This window comes from Rhinolophus sinicus, linkage group LG13 (assembly GCF_036562045.2).
Source record: "Rhinolophus sinicus isolate RSC01 linkage group LG13, ASM3656204v1, whole genome shotgun sequence".
In the NCBI taxonomy this organism is placed as follows: domain Eukaryota; kingdom Metazoa; phylum Chordata; class Mammalia; order Chiroptera; family Rhinolophidae; genus Rhinolophus; species Rhinolophus sinicus.
The window spans coordinates 54,649,108-54,662,893 of NC_133762.1; the positions used below are offsets into that span (position 1 = coordinate 54,649,108).

Consider the following 13,786-nt stretch of genomic DNA (forward strand, 5'->3'; position numbering starts at 1 on the left):
ACTCCTGTAGATGTCTAGGAAGAGAAACAATAAATCAGTAATTGCCATGTATTACCAAGGCAACAAGACAGCTCAGAAAGAAAGTGAAAAGTCTCCAGAAAAGGAACTTAAAGATATGGAAATATGTGAAAATGACAGAGAATTCAAGATTGCAGTTCTGAAAAAACTCAACGAGATGCAAGAAAACACAGAAAGGCAGTTTAATGAACTCAGAAATACAATCAAAGAACAACATGAAAATTTTACGAAAGAGATTGAAATTTTGAAAAAGAACCAAATAGAATTTCTGGAGATTAAGAACTCAGTAGAAAAAATTAAGAATGAAATAATCAACTTAGTTAGGTAGTAGAGTTGACCAGATGAAGGAAAGAATCAGTGACATTGAAGACAGAAACCTGGAAATGACACAGATGGAAGACGAAAGAGACTTGAGACTTAAAATAAATGAAAGAACTCTACAAGAGCTTTCTGACTCCATCAGAAAGAGCAATATAAGAATAATGGGCATATCAGACCGAGAAGAAAGAGAGAAGTGAACAGAGACTATATTCAAACAAATTCTTGATGAGAACTTCCCAAACTTGTGGACAGAACTGGATCCTTGAATCCAAGAAGCAAATAGAACACCTAATTACCTCAATCCCAACAGGCCTTCTCCAAGGCACATTGTACTGAAGCTGTCTAAAATGAACGACAAAGAAAGAATCCTCAAGGCAGCCAGGGAAAAGAAGACAGTAACCTACAAAGGAAAGGCCATTAGATTATCATCAGATTTTTCAGCAGAAACTCTACAAGCCAGGAGGGAGTGGAACCAAATATTCAAACTATTGAAAGAGAGAAATTATGAGCCAAGAATAATATATCCAGCAAAGATATCCTTTAGATATGAAGGAGGAATAAAGACCTTTCCAGACATACAGAAGCTGAGGGAATTTTCTAATACACGACCTGCACTACAAGAAATACTAAAGGAGGCTATTCGACCACCATCAACAGGGACAATTTGTGGCAACCAAAACATAAAAAGGGGGAGAGTAAAGGCCTGAACCGGAATATGGGAATGGAGAAAGTAAGCGTGCTGAAGAAAATGGAATACTCTAAATATCAAACTTTCTTTTACATAAACTTAAGGGTAACCACTCAAAAAAATCCAGAACTGAAATATATACTGTAATAAAAGAAGAAACAGAGGGAAACATCATAGAATACCACCACACAGAAATAATAGACAACAACAAAAAGGCAAAGAAACAATGGAGACACAGCCTTACCAGAAAACTAAAGATAGAATGACAGGAAATCCTCACATATCAATAATCACCCTAAATGTAAATGGACTGAACTCACCAATAAAAAGACATGGAGTAGCAGATTGGATCAAAAAACTAAACCCAACCATATGCTGTCTCCAAGACACACATCTCAGCTACAAGGACAAGCATAGACTCAAAGTGAAAGGGTGGAAATTGACACGCCAAGCAAATGGTACCCAGAGAAAAGTAGGTGTAGCCATAATGATATCAGATGAAACAGACTTCAGGGTAAAAAAGGTAACAAGAGACAAAGATGGACATTTCATAATGGTAAAGGGGACTATACAACAAGAAGACATAACAGTCATCATTATTTATGCCCGCAATCAGGGAACACCGAAATATACCAAGCAACTACTAACAGAAATAAAGGGAGAAATTGACCAACACACAATTACACTAGGGGACTTAAATACATCATTGACAGTTATGGATAGATCATCCAAACAGAAAATAAATAACGAAACAGCAGTCCTAAATGACACATTAGATGAAATGGACATAATTGAAATATATAGAGCACTTCATCCTAAAACATCAGACTATACATTCTTTTCTAGTGCACATGGAACATTCTCAAGGATAGACCATATATTTGGACATAAAATCAGCCTCAGCAAATTTAAGAAGATTGAAATCATACCAAGCATATTCTCTGATCACAAGGCTTTAAAAATTGGATATCAATTGCAAACAGAAAGGAGGAAAAAACACAAATACATGGAGATTAAACAACATACTTTTAAAGAACGACTGGGTCAAAGAAGAAATTAGAGGAGAGATCAAAAGATACATACAAACAAATGACAATGAAAATGCATCCTACCAAAATTTAACAAAATCAGAAATGAAAACGGGGAAGTTATCACGGACACCACAGAAATACAAAGGATCATCCAAGAATATTATGAAGGACTATATGCCACCAAATTCAATAACCTAGAAGAAATGGGCAAATTCTTAAAAACATATAGCCTTCCTAGGCTGAACCATGAAGAACTGGAAAATCTAAACAGACCGATCACCAGTAACAAAATTGAATCAGTCATCCAAAACCTTCCCAAAAGAAACAGTCCAGGACCAGATGGCTTCACTAGTGAATTCTACCAAACCTTCAAAGAGGATCTAATACCAATCCTGCTCAAACTCTTCCAAAAAATTGAAGAAGAGACAGTACTCCCTAACTCATTTTATAAGGCCAACATTACCCTGATACCAAAACCTGGTGAGGACAACACAAAAAGAGAAAACTACAGACCAATATCTCTGGTGAATACAGATGCAAAAATCCTAAACAAAATTCTAGCAAATCAAACACAACAATGCATTAAAAAGATTATACATCACAACCAAGTGCGGTTCATCCCCGGGGCACAAGGATGGTTCAACATCCGCAAATCCATCAATGTGATACATCACATAAACAAAATAAAGGACAAAAATCACATCATTATATCAATTGATGCAAAAAAAGCATTTGACAAGATACAACATCCATTTATAATTAAAACATTTAATAAAATAGGTATAGAAGGAAAATACCTTAACATGATAAAGGCCATATATGACAAGCCCTCAGCTAATCTCATAATGGTGAAAAACTGAAGCCCTTTGCTCTACGTTCAGGAACCCGACAAGGCTGTCCCCTATCACCTCTGCGTTTCAACATAGTGTTGGAAGTCCTTGCCAGAGCAATCAGGCAAGAGAAAGAAATAAAAGGCATCCAAATTGGGAATGAAGAAGTTAAATTATCACTCTTTGCAGATGACATGATGCTATATATAGAAAACCCTAAAGATTCCACCAAAAAGCTATTAGAAACAATCAACAAATACAGTAAAGTTACTGGCTACAAAATCAACGTACAAAAGTCCATTGCATTCCTGTATACTAACAATGAAATCTCAGAAAAAGAAATACAAAAAACAATTCCTTTTGCAATTGCAGCAAAAAGAATAAAATACCTAGGAATAAACTTAACCAAGGATGTGAAGGACCTATACGCTGAAAACTATAAGACATTTTTGAAAGAAATTGAAGAAGACACAAAGAAATGGAAAGACATTCCGTGCTCATGGATTGGAAGAATCAGCATAGTTAAAATGGCCATATTACCCAAAGCAATATACAGATTTAATGCAATAACCATCAAAATCCCAATGGCATTTTTTAAAATAGAACAAAAAATCATCAGATTTGTTTGGCACCACAGAAGACCCCGAATAGCCAAAGCAATCTTAAGAAAAAAGAACGATACTGGAGGTATCACACTCCCTGACTTTAGCTTGTACTACAGGGCTACAATAATCAAAACAGCATGGTATCGGCAGAAAAACAGACACATAGACCAATGGAATAGAATTGAGAACCCAGAAATAAAACCACATAAATATGGACAGATAATTTTTGACAAAGGAGCTAAAAACGTACAATGGAGGAAAGACAGCATCTTCAATAAATGGTGCTGCGAGAATTGGAAAGCCATGTGGAAAAGAATGAAACTGGACTGCTATCTGTCACCATGTACCAAAATTAATTCAAAATGGATCAAAGACTTAAGCATAAGACCTGACACAATAAACTGCATAGAAGAAAACATAGGTACTAAACTTATGGACCTTGGGTTCAAAGAGCATTTTATGAATTTGACTCCAAAGGCAATGGAAGTAAAAGCTAAAATAAACGAATGGGACTATATGAAACTTAAAAGCTTCTGCACAGCAAAAGAAACCATCGACAAAATAAAGAGGCAACCAACTGAATGGGAGAAGATTTTTGCAAATAGTGCCTCCGATAAGGGGCTAATATCCAAAATATACAAGGAACTCATGCAACTCAACAACAAAAAAACAAACAACCCAATTGAAAAATGGACTTAGGACCTGCAGAGACATTTCTCCAAAGAGGACATACAAATGGCAAATAGACATATGAAAAAATGCTCAACATCACTAATCATCAAAGAAATGCAAATAAAAACCCTAATGAGATATCACCTCACCCCAGTTAGAATGGCTATCATCAACGAGACATATAGTAACAAGTGTTGAAGAGGCTGTGGAGAAAAAGGAACGCTCATACACTGTTGGTGGGAATGCAGACTGGTGCAGCTGTTATGGAAGGCAGTGTGGAGGTTCCTCAAAAAATTACAAATAGAATTACCATATGACCCAGCAATCCCTCTCCTGGGTATCTACCCAAAAAATCTGAAAACATTTATCCATAAAGACACGTGTGCTCCAATGCTCATTGCAGCTTTGTTTACGGTGGCTAAGACATGGAAACAACCAAAATGTCCTTCGATAGATGAATGGATAAAGAAGTTGTGGTATATATACATAATGGAGTATTTGGTGATAAGAAAAGATGATATAGGAACATTTGTGACAACATGGATGGATCTTGAGAGTATAATGCTAAGCTAAATATGTCAGACAGAAAAAGCAGAGAATCATATGATTTCACTGATATGTGGTATATAAACCAAAAACAACAAAAGAACAAGAGAAACAAAAACTCATAGACACAGACAATGGTTTAGTGGTTACCAGAGTGTATGGGGGTGGGGGGTGGGAGATGAGGGTAAAGAGGATCAAATATATGGTGATGGAAGGAGAACTGACTCTGGGTGGTGAACACACAATGGGATTTATAGATGATGTAATACAGAATTGTACACCTGAAATCTATGTAATTTTACCAACAATTGTCACCCTAATAAATTAAAATAAATAAAAATAAATAAAAAATAAAAAAGAATCCGTGCTTTTTCAAAGAGAAAAAGCAAGTATTTTCTCTTTGTTACACACCTGAGTTTATGATGCTGCCCTGAAATTATCACCATTTCCACAGCACCGTGTGAGCGGTAAAGTCAAAAAGAGGTTTCTTGAAACTCATGTAGGCCTCTCTCACTCTGGACAAAGGTAAATCATGAAATGTTTTTGGAGAGTGATGCAGTACTGTCTTCCTAAATTAAAAATGTACCTTTTGACTTAGCAATATCTAGGAACTTACTTCCTAGAGATATTCACACGACTATATATATACATCACTGCATTAATTTTAGCAGCAAAAAAACTGCACGCTACTTAATGTCATTTAAATAAATTATGATACAGTCATGCTACATGGAATATGACGTAGCTGAAAGTGGCAGCCCTATAGGAGCAATGTGGAAAGAAGTCACCAGTACACTCATGAGTAAAGAAAGACAATTCTCAAGCTGTGTGCGCTGCAGCCCCATGTGTGCATCGGGTGTGATGAGCAGAGCATCCCCGTGGCTCCCTCTGGAAGCAGGTGGTGAATGGGATGGAGTGGAAAGGAAGACTTTCAATTTTCACCTTCCATGCTTCTATACTGCTTGAATTTTGTTTGCTGAAAGCAGATATTTATAATAACAAACTTTAAAAAGCAAGGATTAGGAAGGCAGGTGTTCACTGTCAAATCTGGCTACAGACAAGTGGTAAAAAGCTGTCACATGGCCTTCATTTGCTCTTGTAGGAAAATCAGATCAGAAGTTCTGGAATAGTTCCAAGTCGGACCTGCAGAAGTATGTTCTATGCCCGCCTCCACACATGCCGGGTATTCCTCTGGGGCACCTGTCAGCGAGGGCCCTGCTGGGCCAACCCCACGATGACCAAGGAAGCAACCCCGTCTCGGGTGGGCCACAGCTCCACGGTGGGTTTTGTCACTGATGTGTCACATGTCATGGCAAGCTACAGCCTCCATGACCTCATTCGTCACATCTCCTACGATATGGAGGACAATAGGGAGCGCACTCCCACACCATCCAGGACACAGGCAGGAGACAGAACAGGGCAGGGAGGTGCCAACGCAAGGCTGCAAAGATGTATTCGTTTTCACAGGGCCACCTGCAAAGTGACCCAAGAGGCCACCTCCCTGCCAATCGCGCTGTTCAGAGCAGCGCTGTCCAGCAGAACTTACTGTGCTGCTGGAGATGCTGTCCTTCATCTGCACTGTCCAAAAGGGCAGCCACTGGCCACATGTAAGAACCGCTGAGCACTTGTGGCTAGTGTGACTGAATCTTTCATTTTATTGACTTTTAATTGACTTGAACGTTAACTTATATGGCCCCATGTGACCAGCAGCTCTCGTACTGGATAGCACAGCCCTGGACTCTAGCTCTCTGGTACCCAGGATCTAAACTTCATGGTCCTGGAGCTCTCCGACCCGAGTCAAGGTCTCCTCAATTCAGAGGAGGAACTCCCTTCCTGGCCTCACCAGTGATCTGGAACCTACTTCCCTAGTACCTCCCCACAGTCCTCAGGCCCCCAAAGCTACGCACATCTCCAGGTCCCCTGTTTCTGGATGCCCAGGGCCAGCCAGACGAACCAGAGTGGTGCCCACAGTTCCCTCAAGTTGGGCACACACAGCCCTAGAGAAGCTACGGGTGGACAGGCCCTGGACAGACACAGAAAAGCTAAGCTCAACACCAGCTGCAGGCAAGGAGGTCAAGGACAGGCAAGTGGAGCTGACCACAGCCTCATGGGACATAAGGTGCAACTGCATAGAAAGAACATGGCCTGCTTCTCACTTAGAAACATGGTCATAGCCAAAAATGCTAAAAATGAGTCAGATTAATTCTGGAACGCTAAACTCCACATAGAAGAGGTAATCGCAAGAGAAAGTGTGAGCCCCATTCCATAAGTAACTGGGAAAAACCATGATTTCATGAACTTCACAAAGTTGGGGGTGGGAGCGGCCGCATCCACCGCAGAGGGCCCTGAAGATGGCTTTACACAAAAACCTCGGGAAAACAGGGCTGACATCACACCGTGCACATTCAAGAAAATAAAAAATAAAGTACAAGAAAAGATTTTCCCCATATGTTCAGACTCCCAGATACCCTAAAGAATAAAGAAATTCACCTTCAGGCATCGTATCAGCCGCACATATTGCCCCTTGTGGCTGTTTTCATTTTGGTCCTGACTGTCCCACATGGCTATTTATGTATGTGGCCAAGAACCCAATATTGGCTTTTGTGATTTTCTCCTTGCAGCTTTGGAGTGACAGCCTCTGCCATATGAGCTGATCAATATTAACTTCAGTTGTCTTTTATATTTTCTAGGGTTTGATTTCTTTTTAAATTAAATCTAATTCATCCAAACCTCATATTTTTACAGGGGTATATGCAGACTCTTCCAAATCTTGAACATGCTGCCCAATATCATTGCCTGAACATTTCTCCTCCCCTCTGAAATGATGCTCCCTCCCCTCATTGAAGTTCTTAGGGATGACACCATCTGTTTTAGGACTATTCTGTTCCCTGACCTGGCTAGCCTTGGGCCAGCACCCTGCTTGTAATTACAGTAGTTCACACATCAGACAGAACTGGCCTTCCAAAAGTCACTTAAAACTCTATCCAATATTCTTTATATATTTCTCCTTCCAGATGGAACTTCTATATTAGTTTTGTCAAGTTAAGGGTGGCGGGGGGGGGGGGGGGGGGGGGGGAGTCCAACTGAAATTATGGCTGGAATAATAATAAACCACTAAGTGAACTTGGGAATAACTATCATTTTATCCATAGTATTTAATCTTTCTTATCCTGGACCAGGGTATTTCTTTCCTCTGATCAAATTTTCTCTTATACCATCTCAGTTGAGCTGCTGTGTGGGTTCACACAGGCATAAAGTTAGATCTTCCTTCTAACAAGGTTCTCTATTACCTGTAAATTAGGACCATTTGCCTTCCTTTCGATATCATCATCACATTTGTTTCATGTCTTATCTCAGAGGTCTAAAGCCGTTGCATGGTAATGATGGCCACTGGACACACCTGATGGGGGAGAGCCAGAAAACAGGCCAGTTCCCAGTCCCATCCCTGTCTTCCAGTCTCAAATGTTCCTGTCCCTGGATCAAGTGGAACATTACCTTAAAGTCAGGGCAGTGTGCCCTCCCTCCAGCCTGTGGAGGCAGGGCTGAAGCTAAGTGGTTGGGTTTTCAAAGTTCATGAGAGGTTGACTTAACCTTGTGGGGCCAGGTGGCTGGTACCTGACCCTCAGCAGGAGCCCGAAGCTGCTCACAGACGATGGGTCCCCTCACATGGAGCAAGATGCTGCCTGAAAAAATGCCCACCCCAACAAAAGTTGGAGAAGGAAATCTGAGAAAAGGTAATGTAGTTTCACAGAGAGGTAAGAGAGGAAAACCCAGCTAAAAACATAGGGTCCTGTGCTATCCAGCACAGATCCAAACACTTCAGCTCCCAGAAGATGCCTAATCAAGACAAATGCAATCCCTTTCCCAAATCAAGTAAAGGCTAGTCAAAGACTTAAAGAAAACAAGAACAAAACCCTAAGACTATTCTATCAAAGGAGTGATGAACATGAAATAGGAATTCACTGGCCCAATTTCTATAGTAATATGCACTAAAAAAATAAGGGGAACTTAATGTTCTATGTTATTATATATAGATCATATACACCGGGGGTGCCAAAAAAATGTACACAAAGCGGACACTTTGGTCAACGTTGCTCAAGCAGTAGTTCGCCATAATCAGAAGTGTATGGATGCTGATGGTAACCTCTTTGAGCATCTCTCGTAACTACAGAAGTCAAACATGACTTACATTCATCTTTTGTCATCAGTATACATTAAATATTACAATTTTAATACAGTTTTCCTGTCTTAAAATGTGTATACATTTTTTTGGCACCCTCTGTATTATACATACATACATATATATAAAATGTTCCGTTAAATAACTGGGGTAGGGGGTAGGGAAGAGAGGAAACGGGATAGGGGCTGAATGCCATTGTTCTCTGGAAATATTATCCTACCATTATTCACTCAACAAACATACAGAAACAATAAAGCTATGCTAAAGTACCAGGTGAGGTAAGAAATAGTCAGACATTTAAGAAAGATCTGCCGTACTCAGTCTCAGTATATGTCATATGACTTGCTGCGGCCAATAGGATGCTGGTTTGAAATGTGCCCTTTTACAGCTCTGCTGTAACCATGAAAAGGGCCTCTGCCCTGAAGCCTCAGCCTGGGCCCCAGAATGAGCACATGTGGAACAGAACTGCAGTAAGGAGCCAAACCCACTTAAACTGCAGCATGAAGCAGAGCCACTCAGCTGAGACAACCCAGATCAGTCAACCTCCAGCCAATCCAACAGAAGCAAGAGCAAGAATGACTGCTGGTGGAAGCCACTGACATCTGGAATGTCTGTTATGCAGCCTTGTTGTGGCAATAGCTGACTGATAAAGATGGCTTCCCCAAAGGGAATCCACAAGCCATTTAAAGAAAACCTGTCCTCCAAGTTCATAAAGAAATCAAAGCTACTTACCAGGCTCACCTTTCTTCTTTGAACCAGACTTCTTCTTAGCAAGAGCCTCTTGTTTTGGTGCCTCCTGGCTCTGGACCGTATCTGCATTTTTGCCCTGGATAGGAGCTGCCTCTGCCTTTTTACCCTGATTGGAAGATGCATCCACCTTTTTGCCCTGGTTGGGAGACCCCTCTGACTTTTTGCCCTGGTTTGGGGTTCCTTCTGCCTTTCTGCCTTGATTGGGGCCCCCCTCTGCTTTTTTACCCTGGTTTGCAACACCCTCAGTCTTTGTGGCCTGATTAGCAACTGAATCTGCCTTTTTGCTCTGATTCTGGGCCCCCTCGGCCTTTTTGCCCTGATTCTGAGCCCCATCTGCCTTTTTGCCCTGGCTCTGGGCCGCCTCTGTCTTTTTGCCCTGGTTGGGGACCCCCTCTGCCTTTCTGCCCTGGTTGGGGACCCCCTCTGCCTTTTTGCCCTGGTTAGGGGTCCCTTCTGCCTTTTTGCCCTGGTTAGGGGTCCCTTCTGCCTTTTTGCCCTGGTTGGGGGTCCCTTCTGCCTTTTTGCCTTGGTTGGGGGCCCCTTCTGCTTTTTTGCCCTGGTTGGGGGGCCCCTCTGCCTTCTTGCCCTGGTTCTGGGCCCCCTCTGCCTTTCTGCCCTGGTTGGGGGTTCCTTCTACCTTTTTGCTCTGATTCTGAACCACTTCTACCTTTTTGCCCTGACTGGGGCTCCCTTCTGCCTTTTTGCCCTGGTTCTGGGCCCCCTCTGCCTTTTTGCCCTGGTTGGGGGCCCCCTCTGCTTTTTTACCCTGATTCTGGGCCACCTCTACTTTTTTGCCCTGGCTGGGAGCCCCCTCTACTTTTCTGCCCTGGTTGGGGGACCCTTCTGTCCTTTTGCTCTGGTTAGGGACCCCCTCTGCCTTTTTGCCCTGGTTAGGAACCCCCTCTGCCTTTTTGCCCTGGTTCTGAGTCCCCTCTGCCTTTTTGCCCTGGTTTGGGGTTCCCTCTGCTTTTTTGCCCTGGTTTGGGGTTCCCTCCGCTTTTTTGCCCTGGTTTGGGGCTCCCTCCATCTTTTTGCCCTGGTTCAGGGTTCCCTCCGCCTTTTTGCCCTGGTTCGGGACCGCTTCTGCCTTTTTGCCCTGGTTTGGGGTTCCCTCTGCCTTTTTGCCCTGGTTCAGGGTTCCTTCTGTCTTTTTGCCCTGGTTCGAGACCACGTCTACCTTTTTGCCCTGATTTTGGGCCCCCTCTGCCTTTTTACCCTGGTTAGGGACCCCCTCTGCCTTTTTGCTCTGGTTGAGGGTTCCCTCTGCCTTTTTGCTCTGGTTGGGGGTTCCCTCTGCCTTTTTGCCCTGGTGCTGGGCCCCCTCTGCCTTTTTGCCCTGGTTCTGGGGCCCTTCTGCCTTTTTGCCCTGTGCAGCACCAGTGGATGGAGTACTGGCCTTGGCACCCACTGGGGGCACAACCACCATAGGCACCTCCTTGGGAGCAGTTTCCAAGATGGCAGCCTTTGAGGCAAGAACTTGGATGGAATTCACTACAGAACTGACTGCTGGTTCCACTTTTGCTACTTTTTTCTCCTTCTTCTTTTTGTCTTTAGGGGAGGAGGCCAGCTTCTCTTGGGGCATGGCTGGTATTGTGGCTATAGGGGCAATGACCACGGGGGGCTGGACTGGGGTTGGAGCCACTGCCACTGCAGGTGCTCGCACTGGGTCTTTGATGAGGATGGTCATGTTGGGGGCTGGCTCATGGTCAGGTATTTTCCCGTTGAGTTTCTCTTCCTTTTTCTTGGTCTTTCCTTTCTTCTCCACTGTTTTCTCCTTCTTCTTCTTCTCCACTTTATGGTGGTGAGTTTTTGCCATCTCCTTACGCTGGTTGGCTAGAGCTTCTTCATATGATGTCTCCTTCATGGAGAAGGTTGACACCAGAAAGATGCCAATGGCGGAAACAACCATGAATCCACCAAAAACCATAACCCCCAAGGTCTGAGTGTCGTAAATGTCCATCCTGGCTGGCTTTCCTTTCACCTGCCAAATACATACACATAGATTACTTTCTGCAGAAACTGAGGCATCAAGTTTCCACCCCACCCTCACTACCAGACTGAAGGTTTCACTCCTCTCCACACTGATAAAGTCAGAGCAAAAACAAATCCAGGCAATCTCTGATGTCATACATTCTTACCTGCCATTCCTTAGAAGGAAGCAATTTTTACACAAGATATGAGCCGTCCCTTTTAGTGCCGGCAGATATAAAGCAAAAGAGAGATGGCAGAATGCAGGTCGATAACTAGGGCACATGATGCCCTGGAGACTCAGAAGCCTCAATCACAATTCAAGATATTCCCCTCTGCAGGGGTTAAAGGTCCACATGAGCACAAGCACAGGCCAGGTGTGAAATGCTGGGGAGTGGTGAGGACTGCAGCAAAAATGCCCCACTAAATTAGGGGGCAAGTGTTACCTAGCCATAGCTGATTATTATAGAAATGTGAGCGCTGTGTCACAAGAAAAAAAGATTTTTGCTTTTTCGGGTTAGGCCAGAAATCTTTTTTTCTCCATGTGAAATTGGCAGATTTAAAAAATAACATGTGAGGCAAACCAAATACTTCTGTAGGCTTTCACCCATATGTATTCTGGCCAGCAGGTCCCCAGTGTGCCATCTCTACTCTGTTACCTCCCATTTCCCTAGTGCTGATAAACATAACTACCCAGGGTCAGAAATGAAAATCTTTACGTTACAAGCCAGAAAAGTGATCAAGAATTTGGTGAGGTAAATGAAAAATGGCCTTCTGCCAGCGATAGCTGCTGAAGAGATATGGAACCTGCAATTCACACATTTGGAAACAGGAAGTATCAGTCTTGGAAAGCCCACCAAATAAGACTCCAGGTTTGGAATTTCACATCCGGAGGCTGTAAAGAGGGTGTACAGTGTCACCAGGCTCAACCTTCACACGGGAAAGGGGGCCCTTTGCCTGACGACAAACTCCAAACCCAGAGGATGAACTGCCCCTTCTCACAGCCCATGAACCAAAGTCCAAAGGGTCAGAGGCAGCCTGGTCCACAACTTCCTGGCTGATAGCCCAGGCTAGGTTCAACTTCAGTGAGGAACTCTAAGATGCTTATTTGTTTGGATTCATTCAACTTTTATCAACTAATTTTGATGCTATTATAATTTTGCAGTCCCTTGAACTCCAGAGTGAGAAAAAAGCCTAGCTCCCTATGGATCAGCAATGGAATTAGTGAACAGAAAGCGAGCATAGAAGGGTGGCTAAGGGAAAGTGGAAAGGGGGAGAAGGGAGAGGAGCAGGAGAGGTGAACCCCACCCCCCAACATAACCCTCCAAAATCTCTAGACTCTGTGGTAGGCCGGGTCCCGGCTTGACAGTGGCTTAGAAGTTGAGATTCCTCTTCCAGTAGAAGAAAGAAAGGGAAATAGAGTAGGAATTTCTAAATAATCATGAAATCTAAATTTTGATCTTAAGAGTATTTTAAAGAAGGAACTGAGAAGAGAAATTGTTTTACATGTCTCAGCAATATTTTCTAAGAAAAATCACTCTTGTCAAAGAACAAACACACTTTCGCTGTGCGTTTCTAATAAAACTCTGCAGGCAGAGGGTTTAATGCACTCCTGACAAACACTTCATAGCATGTGCTTTCCCCAGTGGTAACGCCACTAGACGCAGCTGTGATCCTTACCGCTCCCAGACTGTCACCCTGGGAATGTAGGACCAAGTCAAACTCTTCATTATGGTCAGAACCTCTGCAAATGAAGTCTGAGGCAGGCGCATGGAGCCTTCCACCTGGACAAATGGATTCTGACCTCTGAGAGCATGATCCACAGCCAGGGCGCCCTCATATATGACAGTCAAGAGAGGGTGTTCCAAATTAGTCTTTCCAGAAACACACTCACAAGCTATGACACACTCACAGGCTAAGTGTTGAAAATGAAACTGCCCTGCTAGCCCTGGAGGGATCCAGGGGGCAGGTGGGCAGGGACAAGAAGCCTTGGAACATTCTACGGTCAACCTTCATTTCTTAGTGGGCATCCACCAACCGAAACTCTAGGTCCTCACAAGGACCTCTTAGAACTTCGCCAATGTGGACACGTTCAGCTACAAAAACTACATTACAGTCACTATATTCAGTATATTCAGATGACAGAATGCCTCTGAAATACTCCCTTTCTCCAGAGG

General features: G+C 43.0%; 1 protein-coding gene across 5 annotated transcripts in view; it reads right to left on the reverse strand.

The window, feature by feature from the left end:
• Nucleotides 1-13,786, reverse strand: part of RRBP1 (ribosome binding protein 1) — a 74,111-nt gene that overhangs the window by 38,384 nt on the left and 21,941 nt on the right. For 3 of the 5 annotated variants that reach the window (XM_074317745.1, XM_074317742.1, XM_074317741.1), the window contains exon 2: nt 9,624-11,622. In XM_074317745.1, the coding sequence (XP_074173846.1) occupies nt 9,624-11,601 (1,978 nt within the window). In that variant the 5' untranslated portion in view covers nt 11,602-11,622. The remainder of the gene's footprint in view (nt 1-9,623; nt 11,623-13,786) is intronic. The other 2 variants (XM_074317744.1, XM_074317743.1) reach the window with 2 other exon arrangements.